The sequence below is a fragment of the Acanthochromis polyacanthus genome, chromosome 1 (genome assembly GCF_021347895.1).
Source record: "Acanthochromis polyacanthus isolate Apoly-LR-REF ecotype Palm Island chromosome 1, KAUST_Apoly_ChrSc, whole genome shotgun sequence".
In the NCBI taxonomy this organism is placed as follows: Eukaryota; Metazoa; Chordata; class Actinopteri; family Pomacentridae; genus Acanthochromis; species Acanthochromis polyacanthus.
The window spans coordinates 750,499-777,172 of NC_067113.1; the positions used below are offsets into that span (position 1 = coordinate 750,499).

At 41.5% G+C, this 26,674-nt stretch overlaps 1 protein-coding gene across 1 annotated transcript in view; it reads left to right on the forward strand.

The window, feature by feature from the left end:
• The first annotated feature begins 957 nt into the window (after positions 1-957).
• LOC110960011 (carnitine O-acetyltransferase-like) overlaps positions 958-26,674 on the forward strand; it is a 33,807-nt gene continuing 8,090 nt past the window's right edge. Inside the window, exons 1-8 of the mRNA XM_051944734.1 lie at positions 958-962; positions 4,011-4,101; positions 5,589-5,707; positions 9,894-9,947; positions 14,023-14,188; positions 14,622-14,796; positions 16,482-16,660; positions 18,610-18,710. Of these exons, the coding sequence (XP_051800694.1) occupies positions 958-962; positions 4,011-4,101; positions 5,589-5,707; positions 9,894-9,947; positions 14,023-14,188; positions 14,622-14,796; positions 16,482-16,660; positions 18,610-18,710 (890 nt within the window). The remainder of the gene's footprint in view (positions 963-4,010; positions 4,102-5,588; positions 5,708-9,893; positions 9,948-14,022; positions 14,189-14,621; positions 14,797-16,481; positions 16,661-18,609; positions 18,711-26,674) is intronic.

The window sequence follows — 26,674 nt, forward strand, 5'->3', positions numbered from 1 at the left end:
ATCGTTGCAGTGACCTAATATTTCATGCCACGTCTGCATGTCGTGACAGGTATTACACTTATCACTATCTTCAACCTCAGTGTGTAAATAATACAATTTACCATACACATGAATGTTAAACCTGGTACCGTCTTTATGTGTCAACATGTCCTGTCCTTGTTTAAATGTGACCTCTGCTCCAAAAGCAGTGGCTGACCTCACTGAAAAGATGTCTTGGGGGTAAGACGGTATTAACAACGCGTCTCTCAGCGTTGCTCTGCATCGTCGTCCCGTACTGTCCACCAGGAACACCTCTGCATCCCCTTTACATTGAGCAACACCTCTGCACTGGGTGCCGTCTGCCTATTAAAAGACCACTACCTGAAGACCTGAGGGCTCTACTGGGTCCATAGGGTAAAAGCAAATTGGATAAATAAAAAGGAGCAAGACCATTTAAAGACTTAAAAACTAGTAAAAGAATCTTAAAATCAATTCTAAAAGATACAGGCAGCCAATGCAGAGACATGTCAGTTAAGACTATATTTACAGTACCTGTTTTTCTGAATAATGACGTAGTGGCCACAGGGCTACTGGGATCTGTTGGAGGATGTAATCTCCCTCTTCCCCACCAGCGTTCTTAAACAAACTGATAGATTGTCAGATATGGTGTTCCAAAGAGTAACATAATTCCTCCGGGTATTTAAGAAAGCAAATACAGAGCTTGTATACTCAAATTAGATCTGCTAAATATTGACATAGCATAAAGTTTCAATTATGCACAATACAACTACCTGCAAAGTTAAATGCAGAACATCCATTCAACTAATTTAATTTTAATACATTTTTGCCTTTATTTGTCACAAATACATTACAGCACTGTGAAATATTGCTTTTTGTATATCCTGATCAGGGTCAGAGTATTGTCTTGTCTTGGAGCAGGAAGGATTAAGAATTTTGCTCAGAGACCCGACAGTGGCCATGGGGTTTGAACCACTGACCTTCTTATCAGTAGTCAAGAGACTTAACCGTTGCACCACCACTGATCTTGAAAAGCTTAATTTTCTAACACATAACATACACGTCCAATATTATTGGCCTTGAGTGTTATATGGTATGTGGTCTATTTAAATACCATTAACATTTTATGCTTAAATTGATTCAACAAAAAAGAAATAATATCCTTGTAAAACATTGCACTTTTGGTATTATTTGTACATTGATTACTTGATTGCTTAATGTGAAACCAGTCTATTTCTAACATTTGTCAAGGCTTTATTTCTCTCAAACAGTACTTCAGATTGCTCATAACCATGGAAAATTTTACTCTCTTTTGTTCTGACCGTATTTTGTGATTATGCATGCAACAGGAGAGTTTCATGCATAATCAAAAGCAACTTTTGTCACTCACAGACATGTATTTTCAGAGTAACACTGAATAAATGCCCAAGTAAAGGGTTTTGTCTTTTTTGTTTAATTAGATTGTCTTTATCTACTTTTAGTACTTGAATAGCAATCTGATGATGCTTCAGGTCATTTATGCAGAAACAGGATAAATTCTAAAATGTTTACAAAATTTAAGTTAATTTAATCTGGAGTTGCCACATGTTGTTTGTGGCTCACAAGGATCGCCCCAGGAAAGGAAGACTAAGAGTCCCCTCTGCTGCTTAGGACGAGTTCGTCCGAGTCACCAACCTTCCACACAGAGTTCTAGTAGCAGACCCATCTCTACGTCAACTGTTCAGAGGAGACTGACCATTCAGGACTTTATGGTCAAAGAGCTGCTAACAAACCACTAAGGAAAAGCAACAAGCAGAAGAGATTAGTTTGAGCCAAGAAACACAAGGAATGAACATTAGACCAGTGGAGATCTGTGCTTTGGGCTGATGAGTCCAACTTTGAGCTCTTTAGTTAAACCCGCCATGTCTTTGTGCGATGCAGAAAAGGTGACCAGATGGTCTCTACATGCATGGTTCCCACCATGAAGTATGGAGGAGAAGGTGTGATGGTGTGGGGGTGCTTTGCTGGTGACACTGTTGGGGATTTATTCAAAACTGAAAGTCCACTGAACCAACATGGCTCCCACAGGATCCTGCAGCGACATGCCATCCCATCCAATTTACATTTCATCAGTCCATCATTTATTTTTCAATAGCACAATGACTCCAAACACACCTCCAGGCTGTGTGAGGGCTATTTGACCAAGAAAGAGAGTGATGGTGTGCTGCTTCAGATGACCTGGCTTCCACAGTCACCTGACCCAATCCAGATGGTTTGAGATGAGATGGACTGCAGAGTGAAGGCAAAAGGGTCAGCAAGTGCTCAGCATCTCTGGGAACTCATTCAAGACTGTTGGAAAACCATTTCAGGTTCTACCTCATGAAGTTCACTGAGAGAATGCCAAGAGTTTGCAAATCAGTAATCAAAGCAAAGGTGTTGCTATTTTGAAGAATCTAAAATATAAAAAAATGTTTTGACTTATTTCACACTTCTTGTTTACTACATAATTCCATATGTGTTCATTTATAGTTTTGTTGCCTTCAGTGAGAATTTACAATGTAAATAGTCATGAAAATATAGAAACAACAGTAAATGAGAAGGTTTGTCCAAATGTTTGACTGATAGTGTATGTTCTGCAGCAAAGAGTATGCAAAACACTTCACCTGGCAGCATTTTATCCTGTTTATTTATTATAATTGTTAGTGTGAGTGTTAGGAACAGAGGAGTATTTACTATTGTAGTGGATACATTGTCTTCTCAAATTATGTCTATTGTCTCTATTTTAGGTTCCAAATCAGTGAAAAATATACTCACTTAAAAATAATAGTTGCAGCAGTCTCACCAAGGAAAAACAGAAGAGTCTTGAAGCAATCTTCAGATTAAAAAATAAAGTGTTTATTCCGTGCAGCACAGATCAAACACTCTGAGAGGTAAATCTGACTATGCCCTCTGATGCCCTGTCTTTTATACTTTTTGGCTCTGGGGTTCCACGCCCCAGGTCCATCCCATTTTTCTTATTGTGAACATAACTTTCCTGACACCCTTATATTATTTATTCTGTTTTTAATAGTGTCTGAACTCCTGGTGCTTTCCTAAAAACATCAACAGGTGAGCAGATCCTCCAAGAGGTGTGACAGATCCCTCCTGCTGTCTCACTGCCCAACCCATCAGAGCCTTTATTTACCACGGGACATCCCAACAGATACATTTTTGTTTTTTTTACACCCAAGGTATCCCCTCCTGTCCTTACATGACCTCGCCTGACACAGTTACAGCCGGCCAAAACCAGTTTTGACCATTTTTTGTCATTAGGTCGTGTGAGACGTCTCCTCTGCCACACACAGCTCCTCCACATCAATCAAGCTCACATCGTGCTACTGTGTCTAGGGCTTGCTGTGATGCAGTTTTAATTCTTCTTGCTGTAACGCAGTTTCAATTCTGATCTGCTGCTGTGTTGCAGTTTAATTTTAGTTTTAATTCCAACATTTTTCACCGTTTTTCAACATTTTTTCAACACCGTCTTCTCTTATTTGCTCAAAGTTCTTCTTTTGCAAAGCCATTTGAGCAGGTGAAATACTGTCAAGCCTCATTATTTAGACATTTCTCTGAGAGAACAATGTTGAGAATTTGCACCAGAACAATGGTAAGTAACATGACTTAACTGCACGTCTTTATGATGTAGCACACTGAAGTTACATCAGCTAGAAAACAGTATTTGGGTACCAAAATGTCTCTTTGCTTGCACAAAGATAGTGCTTACAATTAGGTTGGATTTGGCTTTTGTTGACATATTGTACGATTGGGTGTTGACCACCCAAACTGTTCTCACTTCTTAAACTTTATTACTTTCTTGTTTTTGTCCTCTTTTATTTGTTTCTTTTGGTTCTCTTTCTTATTCCTTTTCTCACAGAATTGATGTAGTAACTATCACATTCTTGCATCTGCCAGGTAAATGCTGGGATAATATATCCTTATGGCTTGGGGAAATCCTGTCAATTGGTGAAGTCTGTATCAGCATCTCTGGTTACTGGCAGATACTTCACCCACCAGACAGGACTGCCCAGTCTGCCTGTCCCCCCACTGCAGCAAACCTGTGAGTGGTATCTCAACTTCCTGGAGCCCATCGTAGAGGTGGAAGAGCTGAAACACACAAAGGAGCTAGTAAAAGAGTTTCAGAAAGCAGGAGGGGTTGGAGAGAGACTGCAGAGGAGCCTGGAGATGAAAGCACGCAAGACTGACAACTGGGTGAGCTCAACAACTAAATTAATAGCTGTAGACACTTTGGGCCTACGTAACATTATGGCACATCTGGCAGATTTCTCATATCATTTTTGCACTTATTCATGTTTCTGCGTGTCATTTTATGACATTAAAATACCATGTGAGATGATTAAGATTAGGGTAAGGGAAGAAGAAGTGACCTGGCATGTAAAAGACATGCCTTTTTATGATACCAGGTGGTTTTCGCCAAATTTAGGGGGGGTCTGCGAGTTAACGAGAGCTCAAAGTTGAAGTTCAAATGGGATATCTGTCATTATAATTATAAAGAGCATTTTGACAGAGACAAAGTAAGGGCTAAGTCCAAACATTTGTTTTTTGTAGCTGTGTTGTGTTATTGTCTCGTCAAAATTGTCCTGCAAAATTCCTTCAGTTACAAATTGTATGTAATGGCTAACTGGTTTTGATATAATTATTATTTTTTACTGCAAAGACATTTTCCTGGCACATCAACCTTGCAGGTCAAATATCTGCAAGCCAAACCTGAAAGCTAAACCCAGTGGATTTGAGTGATTTTGCTTCATGTAATTGGAACCCAAATTTCCCTGGTTGGTGGCCAAGTTTCATTTTAAGAGAAACTTGTTTACATTACAGGGATTACATGCAGCATGAAACAGCTACAGTGCTGTGCAAACTCAAGTGACTTAGTGACCTATTATATGCTAATGAACTATTATTAGTGTCTTTGTGAATTTTCTGTGTTACTTAAGTTTGATCTATACTTTTACACTGAATCTACACCATAGGTACAATGTAGCCATATACTCTACATTATAACCATATGTGCATGTGCCTGACGGTGTAATGCAGATCACTATCACTGTGGTTTGTCCACTTGGCAGTATTTACTTCCAGTGTAAACGCATCATATTGATGTGTGCAAAGATTATGCTTTTGTGACAAAACATGTAATATGTAGTAGGCTATAATTGTGTCTGACTTGCTTTTTATGCAAACTCAAGAGCTAGTATTCTGCCAGTTTGGCCATATGCTGTTTCCTTTTTTCATAGCTTGATAAATCCAGGTAGAGACTCTATAGTTGGTTCTGATATCTTCTTTCTTTTCTGCATTGCAAAAAGTTTGATAAGGCAGCTGTTGTTCAACATTTGTTAGCTCCATGCCAACATGAACCACTTCGTTTGAGACAGTACAAAAAGAATCTGAACACAGTGGCATAGAAACACTCCTGCTTATTACGCTGCTCTGGCAGTGTAATTGCAGAGCAATGCAGACACACCACTGCACAGGTATGGTTAGTCAGAACAGCATAGGTCTTTTTGTTGGATAGAGTCATCTCAGCAGTGTAAATGAAGCTTGTTTGTCATTGCTTGTAGTCAACAGGCTATGGGCTGCAGGGTGACTATTACAGCATCCGGTTCCCTCTGGTGGTTCATTCAAATATAGGGGTGGTCTTTCCTCAAATGGACTTCAAAGATAAGCATGGACAAACAAGGTGAGCACACAAGCACACATTCACTCAACTTAAAAAACAGAATCAGAGTTAAATTCTAAAAAACAGAAGCAGCTAAAGGCTTCAAAGCATATATAATGCTTTCAGGGCTTTCAGCAGTGGCTTTGCTGGCCACAGTCAGACAGGAGGACAAGGTCAAGTCTTTTAAACCTTCCTTGGGAGCAGCTTGGGGTGCAATGTCTTGTGCAAGGCAAAAAGATTCAGAATGAAGTAATGACCAGAGTCATCTGTTTCCTAAGGAAGAGTAAACTGTATTTAGTAAGTATGGTATAATTGTCCCTGATCGATGAAACAACTGGAGCTTTGAGGCTCTAGATTAGGGGTACTCAACTTCAGAAACCAGGAGGGCCACATTTAAACCACAGCAGGTGCAATGGACCACAAATTGTTGTCAACATATATTTATACCATAGACTGTATATAAAAATGTCCTTTATATACAGTCTATGATTTGTACCATTTAATTCACTGTATTTACCACTGCTGTTTAGTATGCTGTCTTGCTAGTCATTTTAATTCCAAAAGCGTCATGGAATATTTAACAAATTCTAAATTTGAATAACAAATGTAGTGTAGTGACTGCTGGTGAAGTGTTGGTCAGGCTGACGTTTTATTTGTGTTATTCGTCTCACATTCAAGTCTATTGTCACTTTGAGCTCTCTGCCTCTCAGCTTGCTGCTCTCTATGCAAAGTGCAGTGATATGACAAGGAGTCCAGCATTTCAGGATCATTTCTGAGCAAAGCAGTTAATCCTCTCTCCTTCTTTAGCATGGACAGAGCCCCATCAGTTGTCAAAGAAACCAGCTTTTTTAAGCTGCTGTTTTTACCTGGTCTGTGAAAGACCAGGCAAAGTGAATGTCCGGCCCCTGTGTTTGCTCAGTTTGTGGTAGCAAAGCCAGCATTTCCTCAACAAATTTGTCCCGTTTGAGAAAGCACAGCCAGACTTTAAGTTGCGTGATGTCTGTGCGGTCTGTGGATTCATCCAATGCTAGACTAAAGTATTCAGCCCTTTCAATGTCTTATAGCAACTAGATAAGAGACCGTCTGAAATCACCTCTGCTCTCCTGGTTGTTAAATCAGACAACTGCAGCTTTGAGATCTGTCTGATGATCGTTCTTGAATTCTGAAAATACTGATTCCACACAGTCCACAAATATATTTTTTAGAAATGCTTAATGTCTTTCACAGTATTCCAGGTGATTAAGAATGAGGCCTCTATAATGTTGTCACTGCTTTTAACAACACTGCGGAACATGGATTACTGGGCTTGAAACCCACCCAGCAAAATTTGTTCCTCCTTAGATCTCTGTTTGTGGTGGCGTTGTATATTTGCTTACTTTTACACAGCAATAGTTTTTTGACAGATGAGACACATCGGTTTCCCATGTATCTTCACAAAAGCATATTCAATTTCCCATACAGGGTTGAAAACCCTGTTTTCATCATCCATTTTCTTTTTCTGTGTCACCATCATTATATTAAGGTGCAAAATATTGTGCCGCCTTGACATATGACCTCTCTCTAGGTTTTATTTTCAGAGTAATGTGTTGGACAGTGCTACTGTGTGTTGTGCATCTCTCTTGCTTTTTCTCTGTCTGATAGCCGCCACAACACTAATTTTTCATAATCTTTAAAGTTAGTAAAGACAACATTACCTATTTGGTGTGACATCTTTCCTTGCTATTGTTATTCAAATCATATTTTAGTTTACTGGTACAGTATACAAGTGAGTGCACCCTCAAAAGTGTCACCTCTCAATAACAGTATTATATCTAAGCTGGCAAGAAGAACATTCCTCTTATGAAGAAACAAAACTTCTTTAGAAATACTCTATCAAAAATACAGGTCCCAAGGTAGATACTTAATGCAACAAAAGTAAACAACTCTGTGATCACTGACACAAAATTTAGAACACCTGTGATTTCTAGTCAGCCTAATTCCATGAACGTGGTCATAAAATAAGCTATTAACACCAGAGTTTTTCAGTTTTGGACCTATGTCATGTGTCTGTCTGCATGTCTGTATCATGGCATGGCTGCACATGAAAAGCGGTTGTCAGACGATCTAAAAAATATGACTATTTGACTTGTTATGAGAATAGGAAAGTTAGTGATCAACTTAAAGTCAGTCTTAAGCACAGTTACTGTAATATTCAAAAGGCAATGAACAAGTCATTGTACGACTAATCAGCGCTGCAGCGCTCCTCAAACAATGCCAAAGAAAATATTCTACACACAGGGTCTAGCTCTGAAAAAAAAGTCAAATGCTTCAAACTTGGCACAGAGGTTGTCAAGTGAAATCAGAGTTTCTGGGATGGCTCAAAGTGTGAAGGACAATGCATAATACGAATCTTTGTGGATATCATCCAAGGGACCACATCAGTAGATGTATAGTCCTGACAGTGAAGCATGGAGATAGAAGTGTGATGACATGGTGGTAATTCTTCCAAGATTTCTTTTCCTCTGGAAATTCTTTTACAATGTGGCACCATGATGCAGACATACAGATAGACTCAGAACAAGTCCACAGTTCTGGTAATTTCCTTTTTCTGAACACAATCATTTTGTACAAGACAAATACCAGCATTGGTATTGGAATCAGGTATTATCTGATTCTAAATGATCAGAAAAGGAAATTAGTGGCATCGCACATCATTAAGAATTGCTGATGTTAGTGCTGTCATTTTATTGCTGCAAAATCTGCATGAGGATCTGTAAAATAGTTCATTACTTCAATTCCACAAGCTGTGAACTAGCTGAGGGGGAAGACTTTGCTCTGTACCCTAATCTGTGTCTTTATGAATAATGTATGGGGGTTAAAACATCACTGCTTGCTTTTAATTGAGACAGTTTGCACCATCATATCTGGAATAATAAAAGGAAGACAGCTAAGACCCACTGTTGCCAACTCCTCAGTAAGGAAAGTCGCTGTTGGCTGTCTTAAAAGTCGCTAGAAGTCGCTAAATGACGTCATCGCCTAATTTGCATATTTCCCAGTTTGCATGTAATTGTAATCAACGTTGTAGAAGAGGGGAATAACGTTGTGGAAGAGACCAAAAAGTGAGTATAAAACACCCAAAATATGTTTTTTACTAGAAGCTAAATGCTGTGGTTTATTTTAGCATGACAGTGAAGAAACATTTTCGTTTATATGGCTCCGTAAGTCTGGATGGGATCTGTAGTGACTGCGCATGCACGATTCATCTATCGTCTGGCCGCAGAGTGATGTGGGTCTCCCCCTCCCCTCACTGGGTCTGCTGGGGGGTTACTGGACTGACAGCCTGTGCTCTGGGAGGGGGAGAAGCTCACAGCAGCACCTGACTGCTTGTTGAGGACAGTAACTGCAGAATGAGCCGAGTTTTCCTATTAGAGTCTCCAAAATGGCAGAAAAAGTCACTAGATTTGTCGCTAGTCGCTTTTGACAAAAAAAAGTCGCTAGGAGCTTTGAAAAGTCGCTAGCTTTAGCGAGAAAGTCGCTAAGTTGGCAACACTGCTGAGACCTGCTACCCCCCACATTGCTACAATCTTCTCTATTAAAATGAATTTGTTTCTCTAATTCTTAACTTTATGTAATGCTATGTGTTACGGTCATTCTGGCTCCTCCCCTGTGCTTGTGTGTGCGTGTGTGTGTGGCTGTCTATTTTCCCAGGCTGCTGTCAATCCGCTCCACCTGTGCTAGGTGATTGGGATCAGCTGCTGTACCCTCGTCAGCCAATCCGCACCGGCCCTGGTTCAGGATAAGAAGCTGGAGTGCCTGAGGATAGACGGCTTGTCGCAGTATTCCAGCCTTGCTCCTGTGCCTCGTCGTTGTAGAAACATTGTTAGCCATCCGGTCGTTTTGTCATTGTGGAGGCACTAGTCTTTTCCGTTGTCATTGTTTACACACGCTGTGTTTAGGTTTTTCAGGTACATTTAGGATTTTTCTGTTAACCGATAGCTCTTGTTTAGAGTCTCTTTTTGTTCTCGTTTGTGTTTGTTTTTACGTCGTGACTAGTGTTCTCCGTTTTTCTTTTATTTGTACCTCATTTTAATTTCTTTGTAAAAAAAATCTTTAAAGCCAAAACCATCTGGCTCTTATGTTGCTTCCCTTACCCATTTCACGAGCCAAGGTTGTAACACTACGTCATATGAATTTCAGTTAAATGAATAACCCCATTTTCTCTGTTTAGGTGTGCCGCCAGAATGCTGGCGGCTGTGTTGGACTTCAAGACTATGATAGACAAGTAAGTCCTGAGGTGGAAATATTCCTCTTCCCTTCATCTTTGTTAGCTTAAAACTTACATACCTGCAGGGGTGTATTTAGTCATTTGGGGGCCCAAGGCAAATCCAGTCATTGGGGCCCTTGACATCCTCGTACTGCACTGACAAAAGTTTTATTTTCACCTCAACACGTCTTTAGTGTGGCAGCAGCAGCAGGTTCAGCCTGGATGAAGTTGTATGTTGCGTTTCTAAAAAAAAAAAAAAAACACCATAAAAGATAACAAGATCAATTATGAGAACAAAAATTTTACCAGCATAATTTCATCAAATTTACCTTTTGTATTTCCGTCCTCCCTACTTTCTCTGGTTTTGTCTCCCTTCTGTCTTTTTGATGTTTTCTTCTCTCCCTCTTTCTTGCTCTCCCTTCTTTCTCTGTGATGTTTTTGTCTCCATTTTTCCTTCTCTTTCTCCCTTCTTTCTCTGATGTTTTTTTCTCCCTTTTCCTTCTCTTTCTCCCTTCTTTCTCTGTGATAGTTTTGTCTTCTTTTTTTCTTTGATGTTTTGTTCTTTCCCTCTTTCCTTCTTTCTCCCCTTTTCTCTGTGATGGTTTTGTCTCCCTTTTGTCTTTGTGATGTTTTCTTCTCTCCCTTTTCTTAAAATTATCACTAAAATTTAACCTTTCGAGTCTTTGCCTCAGCAAACTTTGTAATGAGTAGCTCCATATCCAGTAACTTTCTGACTTCCTGCTCAATGGAGAGTACTGCAAGTGCTGACAGCCTGTCCTGGGACATAGTTGACCTCAGGTAGGTTTTAATCATTTTTAGTTTTGAAAAACTTCTCTCACCTGAAGCCACTGTGGCAGGGAGAGTGAGAAGAATTCTGAGAGCGATGCTGAGATTTGGATATACGTCAAGTTGTAATTACAACTATCTGACAGCCTAAGTTTCTAGTTGCATAACCGTTTTCATATATTTCCCCATGTCCAGTGAATAATATTTTTCACTAAACAAAGATTTTGAATCAACTAAATATTGTGAAATGGAGGGGATAATTATCTAAGAACTATCTCAATACTATTGCTGTGATTGAAAATAACATTAATCAACATTTAATATAGTTTACCATCTCGACCGATTTAATACTCACATCTTCATGAAAAGAATCTTTTGCTTCACTCGCCACATCTCCTCGGCTGACACTGACAGCAGAGCTGCTACTGACAGCAGCATCTAGCTCTAGCTGTTGCAGAGAATCCCCACTCGGTGTCACCGTGAAAAAGGTTGATACCTTCGGTAGTTTTGATAAAAACTGTTTATTTTCTTCTCGCCTTCTTCTCTTCTCCGCTCCACTCAGATAACTCCGCTTCATCTTTCTCACTGCTCACCCGCTCTCTCAAAACCGCGCCAACAAGTTTGTTTTGCTGCCGTCTTCCTGAATCAAGCCTGCGCGTGCGCAGTAACATGGGATAGTCTATTGCGCGAGACAGGAGGGGGGATAACGATCATGATAGTGATAAATCAACCATTTTTATTTATTTTTAAGCGTGCAAATTAAGACTAAAACAATAGTAATTGCTTCAAATAAAAAAAACACCTTTATTAATCAGCTTTCACGAGACGTTTGGGGGCCCCTGGAAATCTTGGGGCCCCAGGCAATTGCCTGTGTTTGCCTAATGGTAAGTCCGCCTCTGCATACCTGTAAGACCTCCTTGTCATCTCAGCCAGTCTCTCTGTACAAGAAATCAACATCCAGCTTGAATCAATCCAACTCAAATCCACGAAGTCTCCCAGAAGCTTGGGTGTCATGATGGATGACCAACGAACCTTCAAGGCTCATATGGCCTCTCGCTCTGTCGTGTCGATTCGCCCTGTGCAACATTAAGAAGACCAGATCCTTCCTGTCTGAACATGCACCACAACTCCTGGTACAGGCTCTTAATAGTTCAAGCATCGACTTCTGCAAATCCTTACTGGCAGGCCTACCCTCATGCATGGTAAAACATCTGGAGACGATCCAGAATGCAGCAGCATGTCTGGTTTTCAAGCAGTCAAAACAGCATGTCACCCCACTGTTCAGATAGCTTCACTGATAGCATACTTGCGACTACAATGAAAACAGCTCCCTCCTACCTGAACTTTCTCATTCAGGTCTACACTCCCTCCTGCTCACTACAGTCGGCCAACAAAAGATTCCTGATACAACCACCACAACTCGGTCAGTCGATAACCAGACTCTGTGGTTCCCCAGTGGTTAGGGTGACCATATTCTATTTCTCTGAAAAGAGGACACACTTCCAGCTCCCACGCGAAAAATTTTCAGTACCCCCCCCCTTTATAGGGGTTTTCCGTGGGTCAGGGGGCTTTCTGTTCTTCTAACTCAGTTAAACAAATATTCTGAATTCCCCAGAAAAGAACACTAAAGTGTTACCTTGATATACAGAAAAATGCCCCAAAACACTCACAAACAGTTGCTTTATAAATAATATATTTATTAATTTAAAGCAATTCTCCTAAACAATATAATCAGTCACATACAAATATGGCATGCTCTAGTCTTCAATAGTTATTGACTCCAGTTGTGTAGGAACACATGTATTCAGATGTTTAACAAAATAAGAAATAATCATCTCTCTTAAGTCTGACACTTACACCTTAGTTAGGAAAAGTAAGGTAGAGTACCATTCTTCAAAATAACCTCCCAATTATCAATTATGTAAAAATAGAAATAATGCCTCAAAATATTAAACAAAAAGAAAAAAGAGAGGTAGCCTATTCTTCAATGTTCAGTTAGCCCATTCTTCAAAATAATGTGTCTAATGGCAAATGAAAAAAAAATATGAATAATGCCTCAAGTCAACAGTCCTTTTTTCTTTCTTTTTCCTTTTCTTATTAGCTACAGAGACATAAGTCCCAGCTTTACAGACTGTACATTCTGCCTCCCATTTGACACGACCCGGACGAAAACAGGGGTACTTTTTTCGCATTTCATCAGTGAAATGACATTTGCATTTCGGCATTTTCTTTCGGTTCGAGTGTTCTCTCGCAGTGTGCCTACCTGCCTGTGAGCCTGCGAGGAGTGAGTGAGTGTACTGATTTGTGAATGATTAATACACATTCCGGGGTTCGGCTCAAACTCCGCCTCTCAGAGCGTGTTTCCAAAGGAACCATTCAACATCAATGATAAATACACTGGTCTGTGACGCGCTCAAGCTAGGCAAGATCAAAAACCCGGACATTTGAAGGACTTTATAAACGCCGACCGGACAGGCCGGACAGCCTCTCAAAAGAGGACATGTCCGGGCAAAAGAGGACGTATGGTCACCCTACCAGTGGTGGAATGAGTTACCAAACTCTGTTCAATCTGCAGAGTCTCTCTCAGTCTTTAAGAAAAGACTAAAAACTCAGCTCTGCACTAAACACCTTTGCACTTGACAGACTGCAATAAAAAAAAAAAACAAGAAACATCCTGTTGCCTCCTGCACTGCCTGTAGACACCACAGTCCTTTTATCAGACTTGAAGTTGTTTTATGGCACTTATCCAAGTTGTTTTCTCCTGACTAGATCCTTGCTTATGTTGTATCTTCTCTGATGTACATCGCTTTGGATAAAAGCATCTGCTAAATGAATTTGTAGAATTGTAGAACAGAATAATTTAGCATATTAACTCTGACATATATTTACTTCAGCCTGTTTACATCTGACAGCAATCATAATTTTATTTGAACAGCAATTTTAGAAAAGCAAAGGTTATTTGACAAGCTTGGGTTAGGTGTCATACAGTCATGCTGCTTAGTACTTTTTGTGAATTTTTGTCTAGATGTCTGTCATATAAACATCAGCTGACACTGGTGGTTCTCGTGCGCCAACCTTTCATTAGTTTTCAACAAACAAAACACCTACATCAGAAACTATTCTTAGGTCTTTGGCTGTTATTAAGACTACACAAAACATAACTTTGTAAAAATCTATTTTGTTTGTGCGCTGTTGACACAAAGTCCCTTCAAGTTCATATTCTGTAATAGCCTCAGATATAAATGATAAAATGATATTTTTTTATGGCTAGGTTTGTGTTTAATGACAGATCCTGTATGTTTTACAGTGAGACACTACCAGTTGAATATATGAGAGGGAAGCCCATGTGTATGAAGCAGTACTCCCAGATGCTGTCATCCTGTCGTGTTCCTGGTCTGGAGAAAGACTCTCTGGTATTCCACAGCAAGAGCTCCAATCCCCCCAAACACATCACAGTGGCACATAACTCTCAGGTAAGAGGCCTGGCTAAAACTGAAGTAGAAGACATATTTGTCCAGTGACCTCCTCTGACTCACAAGGAAAAGGCTACATAAAATTAGCTCTCTTGTGATTACATGATTAATTCCACTTATGATCAGAGAATGCATTTGCCTACATTCTTTGAAATAATCCTTATCTCTTCTCAATGTTGTATTATTTTTATACAAATACATTGAAGAAATTGTGATATAGATATAAAAACAATAAATGGTTTCATTATATCATTTGATATCTTTGCAGAATATTAAATGTTTATGGACAGTGCGATAAGCAGGTCTGTGTCAGAGTGGCCCGGTCCAAATGTCTGAAGCAGTCCACTAAGCTACTGGACTAGGGAACTCAGCTGATTTCTCAAAACATTCATGTTGAACCAAACTATTAAAGTTATCCCCCTCTTTGGATCAGTTCTTTGCGCTGGATGTCTACAACAGTGATGGGACTCCACTGACAGTTGATCAGCTTTACGTTCAGCTTGAGAGAATCTGCAACTCCTCACCAGAAACCAACGCGGAGCCTGTCGGTATCCTTACCACCCTGGACCGTGACTCCTGGAGCAAAGCTTACATCAACTTGATCAAGGGTGAGCACAACACTGCTGTTAAGCAGGTGAAACTGAAGAACAACTAATGAAAAAAGTCAAATTAAGTAACCTATAGTATAGATCGTTAGCTATTGAAGACACTAGTAACAGAAGGGTAAACTGCTCTACATACTGATGAAGTGTTGCCTTCTGAAGGTGACATTATTTTGATCTGTAGTGTAGGCCAGTACTGCCTTTTTTACCGTTTACAGGATAATTCAGGTCCAGCTCTCCGTCTAAGGGGTCAGATTCTATCTGCCTATCAGACACACCTGTATTCCACCTAACAGCATTCAGTAGAATGATTTAGCTGGTGTCCAGCAATACTCGCCTTGGTTCTTACTGTCTACTTCCAAACGTCCTACCCCTCTTATTCTAATAAGTAACCCTACTAAGTAGCCTCAGTAGCAGTCACATTTGTTAACGACAGCTTTCCTCTCATAACTGGTTGCACTTGGTGATATCCCTGGGTTAGTTTTAGAGGTTTGAACTACTAACGTCACGGGTAATGTTAAAATAATCTGGACTAAAATAATCTTTATGAACTTATAGATCTGGTGCACACAATTAACCTTTTACCAGTATACAGAGTAGGTGAAACTTAAGAAATCCAGAAATCTTCTCTTTAAATCCAATTTACCTCTTTACTGAATAATATTAGTGAGGGCATTGCAACAGCTCATAATTAAATAGTGCAATTATGATCAAATATAACTAAATTTCTATGAACTGAACATTTCTAAGGAATCTTTTCTAGGAAAGATATATTTCTTAGGAGACAGAGAATGGACAGCTTGGCCTTTAGCTGTCTCACCCGGTCTGGTCTGGTTGAACTCCTCAGTGGACCAGGTAACTCCGTACAAAGTCCCCTTCCGCCCAAAAAGTGTCCTTCCTCAGCAGGGGGAGCGGAAAAGTCCCGAAAGCCGATTGTGGTCATGCAAATGTTCTCAGTAGTAAGAGCTGGAACTACAGTGCAAAAGTCCCAGACGTCCCCAGATGGCGAGCTGCTGTGGAAAGTCTCCGACTCTCCCGGCCCCTGGGTGAGAGCAGCTCCCAGCTGCCACCTCCGTTGTCGCCTTCTAAGGTGGTGTGGATGTCTTTCTCTTTTCTCCACTCAATGGAATTGTTGATCGATCGGGACTCTCCTTTCAGCAGAGTTTGGTCCTCTTTTCTTGAACAAAGTCAGAACGACTTTTTATCCAACGATGTCCTCTAAGAACTCTGTCATCCTTCGCATCCTCCTTGGCAGCTCTGGGGACAAACTCCGAGTACAGTGTCTCTGTCTCTTGCTTTTATACTCTCATTCTCCAATACACACTCATTATCTGTATGCTCAGTTTCCTAACTCTTAGGTCTCACACTACATACACACTCAGTGATTATCCTCTGATTACATTTCCGTTTGGTTACACACATTGTACACAAATCATGATTCATCTTAGCACAGTGGATCAACACACTCTTCATTCACTTCCTATAACCATATTTGGAACTCAGTCTTAAGTAATCTGTTAGTTCTTTCTCATAAATGCAGATTAAAATCAGTTACTTCTTCTCATACATAGTACTTTTCCATTTATAATCATACATGAAAAAATGTCAGACTGGCCTGCTAAATTTTCTTTGTCCAGTTACATAACATCATGCATGTGTATACTTTGTGTATTTGTACTTAATGTGTACAGATAAGATCAACAAAGAATCACTGTCAACCATCGAAAGGAGCATCTGCACAGTGTGTTTGGACGGACCCATGCCTCAAGCTTCTGATGAAATGTACAGCATATGTGCTGGACACCAGATAATGCATGGAGGTGGAAGCCAGTGGAACAGTGCCAACCGCTGGTTTGACAAATCACTGCAGGTGACGTAATGAATGAAGGAGTATAGCAACTCAACAAGTGAAATGGAGTATCAATAGTCTTATGAAACAACAAACGACAACAACATTTATTTGGAGAAAGAAATTTCAATGTGTCCTTTCGTCCAAATTTCAAGTTTGTATTAGCTTCCTCTCCTCCTACTTGGTACTGGGATGATGACAGAACATGTACTATTGGTATTAACAGACATCATCAGATGAAAGCCATTTGAAAGATGCTGGATTTACCACTGACAAGAATGAAGAGGAGCACAAAGTCAGGGTGAAGTTTACAAACCGAAAGAGGTACAGTTGCATCGTTCAAGGGATCTCCATCTGAGAATATCTTTTTGGCATCAATAGTCTGTGTTCTGTCACCATTCCAGCCCCAAGTACAATGAGGAGGGGGAGACAATACAATCATGTATAACCCAAACATCATTCCCCATAAGAACCTATTTGTTGGCTTTTTTTTTTTTGAAAGAGCGGGCACAGATCATAACTCTTGGCTATTCTGCCTTGCTCAGCAAATTGTATGACAAGGGTCAGTGAATGTTTGAGCAATGCAATTACCAAAACCTATGCATCAAATGCATTGTATAAATCATACTTTTAGACCAAACTCAAACACACAGTTTCCTGGAAACTCCTGAGCTAATAGCACTGGCACCAGTAGATCTCTTCCTGGTCAGGCATGCTGCCATCAAGCTTGTTCTCCAAACAAAGCTCTTCCACAGTCCAAACTGCATCACAGACCACTCCCTGCTGTGTTGTAAGATCAGGCCACATCTAAAAAGACTAAGAAACAAGGCAACCCCTGCACCATCATCAGCATCAATATCAGCATCACCAAGATGTCCCAGTTTGTGGAGCATTTTGCAGAGCTGACTCACAGCCTAGAGAAGTGGCAATATCTACACGACACCATGCATAGCACAGTATTGGCTACTTCTGGGAAGCACATCTTCCAAAATCTGTTACTTCAGCTTGCCATACTTGCCGTCAATCCAATTCTATTGAAGCTGGAGGTCAAAATGGTTAGTGAAATGTCAGCAAAAGGCTGCAATTTAGTAGGAAATATGGCTACATCCACATATATAGACACTTACTGGAACATTTTGGGGCCCCAGTATGCTCCTTCTTAGAATTTTTTGGACTGTTTTCTATTTTCAAAAGCTATACATACTAAAGCCATTCAATCATTTGGAACTGCTGGAAACATATTTGCCTATGTCCTTACCAAGTTTCATGGCTGAAATAGTTTTGTTTCAGGACATATTGATCCTTGAAAATGACTTCTGAGGTGAGATATTTTTGAGGGTAAAAGTAAAAAATTTCCACAGTATGAAAACATTGGGGAATTAAGGCCATTATTGTTTCACAGAACTTATATGCAAATGAGTAAATTCTGAATAAAATCTGAGACACTACAGCTATCTGTCTAATTGACATGTAAGGGTTTACAAGTGTAACCTGCAAATTTTAGGGTTCTATTCATTTCTTGGGAATGCAGTTTAGCTCTTGGGATCTTTAACATTGATCCTGTTGTAATTTATGTAGTAATTATTCCCACTTTTAATCAGTTTCTTTTCTCATATGTGTCTCATATGTTTTTGTGTTTCCATTTTAACTGTGTTTTATATCAACTGGTCAGTCACTTCACTACTTACATGCATGACACTTAAATTATTAATAATTTGCTTTTGACAAATTTTATGGAGTTTCATTCCACAGACAAATATCTTGCAGGTGGTTTATTCATTGTGTGAGTTAGTTATTTAGTTAATTTGTTCTTCAGAGGTATTGCAAGCATCCACCACTATTAGTGACATCTAAGATTTACAAACAAAAGCTCAGTATAAGCTAAGCAATATAATCACACAATGAGTAACAGACTGATAAAAGTTTGGGATGTGATGCTAATGCCTTTGCTGTGTTTCTGTTTCTTTAAGTTAATTATTGGAAAAGAAGGGGCACAAGGTTTTAACATGTCACATGCTGCCGCTGATGGTACACCTTTTATGGCCTTATCTGACTACGTTATAGAATCCATGTAAGTAGATCAAAAGCAAATAAGGTTCTCTTGCCGTAGCCATTTTGAATTTGTTGTTATCACATTGCAGGAAATTCAGTGATGAGGCAAAATGGACACAGAAGTAAAAATCACAATGTACTGCTCGGGCAAAGACAACATGTTTGTCTTTCTTCAGTTACATATATAGCTAGAAAACAGAGTTACTGAAAGCAGTTTTGTGAAGTTTTGTTGTAAACAAAATGTACACTTAAATCACCAAATCTGTAATTTAAGTTCAGACCCATTTAATGTTCTGATGGCTCTGGGTATCTCAGCTGTTACACATGTTGGCATTATCTCTGTATGCATATATATATATATATATATATATATATATATATAAGAGAGTAATATGGGACACCTTTCGTCAAATTTTGACAGGTTCCAATCAGAAGCTGCCACGTCACAAAGGGGCGGGGCTAAGGCGGGACTAAGGCGGGTCCCGTCCAATCAGAAGCTGCCACGTCATAAGGCGGGCTATGATATGGGATCCAATGAGAGACGGCCACGTCATAGAGTCCCTCCCCCGTCCGCCATTTTTGTAGTTTTTATTTTTTAATAAAAGGAAATGACGAATTTAAAAATGCCGGAAAGGATAATTTCAAAAATGATGTATAGCAGGCATAATAATAATAAAGGGTCATCCAATGAGGTGTGAGGGGAAGGGCGAATGAGAACCAATGAGAAGAGGAGGTGGGGTCTTCTTTATATATAAACGGCAGTAGGCCTTTCTGTAGGCCGCAAAGCGGAATAGAACTCACCATGGCTCAGAAAATGTTGGACGTCCGGGGGTACGCGGTTCCCCGGCCCGGCGGCAGCGGCAGCAAATCCCGGGCCCTGCCGCGTCCGGAGCCGGCGGTGATCAGCGAGACGCCCATCACCATCTTCCGCGAGACGCCCTCGATGCTGCGGGCCCCTAGGAGATCCATGATGTACCTCCACCGGACCCAGCTGCCTCCGGCCGAGTCTCTGGAGGAGGAACGGCCTCTCAAGGCCTACGGAATGCCTGGCTCCTGGGGCTGGGTTTTCAAGTACAAGACCGGAGAGCTCTGCTTCTACCAGCTGGAGGAGGGAGAAATGCGGAGGCCTCTATCCGTCTCTGCCACGTTGACCTCCATCGACTGGAGCGTGCTGAAGATGGTCATGCAGCAGCATCTCCGAGAGACTTCTCAGGAAAATACAGCCGAGCCTGTACCCTCTAAACGGGCAAAGTTGGAAAACCTCCCCGCTAGTACAGAGGTGCTCCTGAAACGAACGGTCTTCAGCGCGGTATGGCAATCCAAAGTTGCGGGGTCTGGCAGATGGTACTTTAGAACCACCCTCCGATCAATGGGGAAGAAGAAGACCGCAGAGTTCTTTGTTTTGGAGAGTTACAACGCTGACTGTGGGGTATTTCATACCGTCCTGGTCTTACCGCTGGCTGCATGGATTGAGTGGATGGAGAAGGCCGCAGAAAAGATCACCACTCTCTTTTCTAATTGCCGGAGTTGGAGGGATACTCTATCCGTCAAAAAAACTTTAACATTCTAAGATCACACCCTCTACTTCACAGCCACGCCTCTTTTTCCGTCATCGCTTCATCACCGCCCACCCCTATGCCTTATAAAGATGGTCGGTTGAACCGACGATCACAGAGCCTCTCAACCTGCCTACTGATCAACATGAGCCAGGTCAACCAGCAGCCCAAAAAACATTTGACAACCACCGCTGCTCCGCCAGAGTGGTATCCGTGTCGCAGAAAGCTCTTTGGTTCTGCTGACTCGTCGCAGGAGGATTCGATGCAGTTTGACTGCTCTCCGGAACTCAGCATGCCGACCCTCTTTGCGGACTGTTCTGAGCCGACTCCTCCCGGATTCCAGGCAGCAGAAGGCTTAGCAGAAGGCTCAGCAGAAGCCCCAGCAGCAGCAGAAGTCCCAGCACCACCACCGCCATCGCCAGCCTCCCCAGAAGCGGTACCCCCAGAGGCAGCGGCGGAAGCAGCACCACCTTCACCAACACCAGAGGATGAGGTGGATGGTTGGGTGTCATCAATGCTCATCAGCAGCATCAAAACGGTTGTGTTTCATCTGCTGAACCTCATCCTCTGCAGTTACCGGCGCGAGCAGTGCTACGGCTGTCAGGTCGACCATCCCAGTCAGAGACAGCACGAGTGTCTGGAGAAGTTGGACAATGATTACTTTCAGCTCCACTTTCACAGGCTGATGGGGAGGCTTTTCACCCCTCGTTTCATCCCGACCATTCAACACCTTCTGAACATCCGCAGAATCTCAGCCGATGATGCCCGAGTTCAAGCTGTGGCGGAGACTCTGCTGTATGAGCTGAAAGCAACCAAAGAGTTCAGACTTCCCATCAGTGAGATGTACGACGACCTGATTGGGGAGGATGTGGTGAAAATTGGGCAACTGCGGATGGTGACTGCATTCTGGAAGGGTAGCAGCTGTTGATCATGGGAAATGTGTGGACGACACCCGAGACGGCCGACTTGTGCTGGATAAATCTTTTGGATCAAGCGATTAAAAACAGACTTTCAACATGTACAGACACTATCACCGGTACCAGAAGCGTGCAAGTTAAAAGACTAGAAAACATTTTCAGCATGGTGCGGGCACACTCCGTGCATACACCCTGGGAAATAATTGTACAAACCACTGCAAGAATGAATGGACCTGTGTCAGAAACTTTTAGAAAAATAATTCAAGATTGGACTATGGACTCTTTTCAAGTGAAATCTTCTCATTTATTCTCTTTGTACGCTTTGTTTATTGATGTGATATGTTACCGTTTGCAAGACAACTTACCCTTGAATATCTTGTTGGAACTGAACGCATTACAATGTGACATGGAACGTGCTTTTGACGCGTCTCTGTTAGACCAAGCTTTACAGATGATACGAACCTGATCAGTTTGAAGTGTTTTCTACTCTGTTGATGTATCCTTAAATATTTTCTGCTGTGTTGATGTATCCTTAAATATTTTCTCTTTCATACACAAAGCTGTATCTCACTTTGTTGTTTCCATTTGCATTTTATCCTTATTTTTGCATGCTTCTTATACCCTTAATAATAATTTTTTAAAATATGTTGTTTTTTAACATGATCAATAAAGCATTTTTTAAAAAGAATAAAGAACCTCTCTCCTACCAGTTTTTTCAGTTCAACCAAACAGGTTTCAGAAGACAGGATGACTGGGAAAGGGGTTATGAAAAAAGTGTATTACAATCCTTCCCATCCAGGTAGCTTGGGAGGAGTAGAACGACTCCGACAGGGTGTGCGAAATGAAACGGGTGAAAAAGTCAGAGTGGAAGAGGTTAAAGATTTTTTATCCAAACAGGACGCTTATACTTTACACAAACCAGTCAGAGTACGGTTCACCAGAAACAGGGTGTTTGTCACTAAGCCTCTGAATCAGTTTCAAGCTGACCTTTGCGACATGCAAACCCTGGCTGATCAAAATGATGGTTACAAGTATTTGCTGACCGTCATAGATGTATTTTCCAAAAGAGCCTACGTACGTGTCCTAAAGAAAAAGACCGCTGCTGAAGTGGTTAAGGCTTTTGAATCTGTCTTGAAAGAAAGCCAAACCCCAGAAAAGTTACAGACTGACGCTGGAAAAGAGTTTTTTAACAAGAGTTTTAAGACTTTGCTGAATAAACACGGGATTGTACATTTTGCCACAGCCAGTGACCTAAAGGCCTCAGTGGTGGAAAGATTTAATCGCACTTTGAAAACTAGAATGTGGCGATATTTCACGGCTCACAACACCAGACGTTACCTCGATGTATTACCTGAACTGGTAAAAAGCTACAACCACAGTTATCATAAAAGCATAAGAATGACGCCTATGGAGGTGACCTCTCAAAACACCGGCCAGGTATTTCGCAACCTGTACGGTACCTTTTCCTCCCGTCATCAAAAGAAATTAAAGATGAACTTTGAGAAGGGGGATCTTGTCAGGATATCCAAGTTGAGAGGCGTGTTTGATAAAAAATATGAGCAGAGTTTTACAGACGAAATCTTTACAGTGGCCGACTGTATTCTACGTACACCTCCGGTTTACAAACTCAAAGATTATGACGGTGAACCCATCGAGGGATCTTTTTATGAAGCGGAGTTGCAAAAAGTAAAAATAACCAAAGGCAAAATGTTTCAAGTGGAAAAAATCTTAAAACGGAGAGTTGTCAAAGGGAAAAAACAGCTATTAGTTCGGTGGAAAAATTGGCCGGAGAAGTTCAACAGCTGGGTTGTAGCTTCGGATGTGACGGATGCATAAAAGCTATGCACAGAGAGGCTGGAGTGTGCATTCCTCGGGTGCGAGATGGAGCACACAGCTAGCGAGGGATTTTATGTGACTCTACCTTCCAACGCTAGCAAAGAATTATTTAAATCAAATACCGCTTCTTGTTACACGGTGGACTTAGCCAAACCTCTTGAACTGAACGATGACTGGGTGGTGGGTCTGTGTGAAATCGCCTTCCCTTACACCTGGTACAATTTGCCGAGCAATAACTCGTATTTTGAACTGAACAAAGCGATTGATGAACCGCAACCGTTGAGGATTGTGAAATTTGGTCGAGGAGGATATTATGAACGCCCCAGAGAGCTGCTGGAGCATGTGGTCACAGCGCTGAGAAAATATGATGAGACCGCAGATGCTACGTACAATACCGTGACTAAATGCATCGATTTCAAAGGCTCGGGTCATCACAGAATCCGCACGTACCCTCCCTTGGCCTACATGTTGGGACTAAAAGTGAATGAGTGGTGGACCCTCTCCAACCGCTCAGCTCCCTACCCCTGCGACATGAAAACCGGGATATATAATCTGTACGTTTACACAGACATCATTCAGTATCAAGCAGTCGGTGACAGCTACTCCCCGTTGCTGGCCGTGGTCAACATCAAAGGTACTTTTGGAGATGTGGTGAGCCTCAGGTATAACACGATACACTATATACCGCTGTCTAAAAAGTACATCAAAACCATTCGCATCGAGATTAAAACGGATCGAAACAGGTGTGTGGATTTTATCTTTGGAAAGTCTATCATCAAGCTCCACTTTAAGCCCGCTCGGCGTTCTTTGTAGGAGGACATGGCTCAGCTACGCTCGACGGAAGATCCTCACCGCTTCATCAGATATTATGAGAGTCAAGCGGGAGGATCTCTACCGGGGTTTTATGGAGCCCCGGTGATGTACGGAAGGGGTATAGGTTCTTTGTTCTCCAAACTGTTTCGTTTTGTGACTCCGCTGGTGAAAAAAGGTTTTGACATTGCTAAACCGCACCTGAAAACGGCCGCCACTAACATCGTCTCTGACGTGGCTCACCGAGCAGCGGGAAGACTGATAAACAAACAGAACCAGGAGGGGTCTGGAGGAATTATGGTCTTATCACGCAGAAAAAGAAACCGACCACCCGGAGAACGCATTTTCTCCCCCTATAAAAAAAGTGCGGTGCGTCCCAGGAGGAAATCAGTCGGCAGCAGGAGGTCGAAGAAGAAGAAGCCTGTCCGGAGCTCTGATATATTTTAACCAGAGGCGATCTGACGCAAGAAAACATATTTAAAAATATATGAACAAATATGGCTCTTTTACACCAGAAATCCCCTGAGTGTACCCTGGCAGAGCTGGATTTATTTTCAGCACCTATGACACAATTATCCATTGAGGATAAAAAATATCAGGAATGTCTACCCCTGTCTGCCTTAGGCGATAACTCGCCCATCGAGTTTTTCATCCCCGGGGATGGTGAGAAATTTTTGGACTTGAATGACACGTTACTGTACCTCCATGTTAAAATCACCAACGCTGATGGCTCTGACATTGCCGCTGATGCGGCGGTCGGTCTCATCAATTATCCTCTGAACACCATTTTCAGCCAGTGCGACGTGATTCTGGGGGATAGACTGATTTCACAATCTAGTGCCACGCACCCGTACAGAGCTATGATCGAGACTTTACTCAACTTTAGTGAAGACACATTAAAATCTCAATTCAGCGCAGCGTTATTCTACAAAGACACAGCAGGATCCATCGATTCTATCGTGCCTGTGGACGGTCCAAACGCAGGATTCTGTCAGAGAGCGAGGTTCACCGCCGACTCTGCCGAAGTAGAGTTGCTCGGTCCTCTCCACGGGGACTTATTTTTCTGTGAGAGACTGCTGCTAAACGCGGTCGATTTGAGAATCAAACTGATCCGCAGCAGCGACTCCTTCTGTCTGATGGGGGCTCGTGATTCCCATTTTCGCCTGAAAATAACAGCCGCCTCCCTGTACGTCAAAAAGGTGACCGTCTCCCCGGCCGTTCGGCTGGGTCATGCGGCCGGTTTAATGAAAAGCAACGCGCTCTACCCGCTTTCACGCGTGACCGTTAAATCCTATTCAATCCCAGAGAATTCCAGGATCTGCAATCTGGAAAATATGTTTTTGGGGACCATGCCAAAATATGTGGTTCTGGGTATGGTGCACCACGACGCCTTCACGGGGGCCAGAGACCTGTCACCCTTTAATTTTAGACACAACAATGTGGAGTACCTGGCTCTCTGTCAGGATGGGAGACAGATCCCCGCTAAAGCCTTTCAACCCCAATTTGATCGGGGTAACACCGTCAGAGAGTTCTATAACATGTTTACCGCTACAGGGCGGCACCTCAAAGATTTACCTCTGGGTATCAACCGTCAGGAATTTAACGACGGGTATTCTCTGTTTGTGTTCAACCTGAACCCGACTGAAGACAGCGACGCGCTGTCTCCTGTTTCCAGCGGAAATTTAAGACTGGAGATGAGATTCAGAGTCCCTCTGCCTCATACCACCACGCTCATAGTGTACGCTTCATTTGACTCTGTTCTGGAGATTAATTCTAAATGGCAAGTGCTGGTAGATTATTATTAAAAAACAACATCTTTGTCAGAAAGTAAAGATGAATAATCACCAGTTAGAAGATCTTTTACATAATTTGATAGGAGGAGATTTTTATGGTGTTTGGCCCTCTGACCATCTGGCGTTACTCACCCGCAAATTTCAAACACCCGCTTACTTTGTTGTGAACACTCACCCTTCAACTATGCCTGGAGAGCACTGGTTAGCCTTAACTCTGGAAGAGGACGACGTGGCTACCTTTTTTGATTCATACGGTTTCTCACCCGATTTTGATCATTACCCCGCCAGCATTTTACAGTTTCTGCAAAACAGATCTAAAAAAATTCTGTACCATGACCGTCAGCTTCAGCACCCTCTGTCCACCGTTTGTGGGCAGCACTGCGTTTATTACCTCTGCCATCGAGCCTGCGGTTTATCTTATGAAAAAGTATTGAATCTCTATCATCATGATGTGTTCAGAAATGACCTTACCGTGTCTAACTTTGTCAAAAAATATCAACGCTGCGTCAGATCACGATGTTCAGAGTCATTTCATCATGGAGTATGCTCGTTACAGATGTTTAGAGATTGTTATAATTTATAAAGTCTCATGATTTTTTTCCCTTCAAAAAAAATTTATTGCAGTTCTATAGTTGCCTGTTTTTCCTTTTACCTGTCTGGCGTTTGTTTTTTTTCTTCAGAAATATATTGCATTTTTTATATTGACATGTTTGTCCTTTTTTCATAAATATATTTTTGTTCAACCTTTGTTTTATCAGTGAATTATGTTGTGACATCGTAAAAATGACGCTGTAAACATGAAAATGCATTCAATAAACATTTTATTGGGAAAAATCAAAATGTTTTGTGGTAAAAGTTTAGGAGGTGAAGTTGATCCAGCGAGGAGAGAGGATTACTTTTCTCCTTTTAACTCTCTGAGGTTTTTCAAAGTGATGTACCCCAGTACCAGTTTCTTCCTTCTCCAAATTGATCCGGCTGGGAGAGAGAATTGCTTTTCTCCTTTTACCTCTCTGAGGTTTTTCAAAATAATGCACCCCGGCAGCGGTTTCTTCTTCTTGTTCTTCTCCCGAT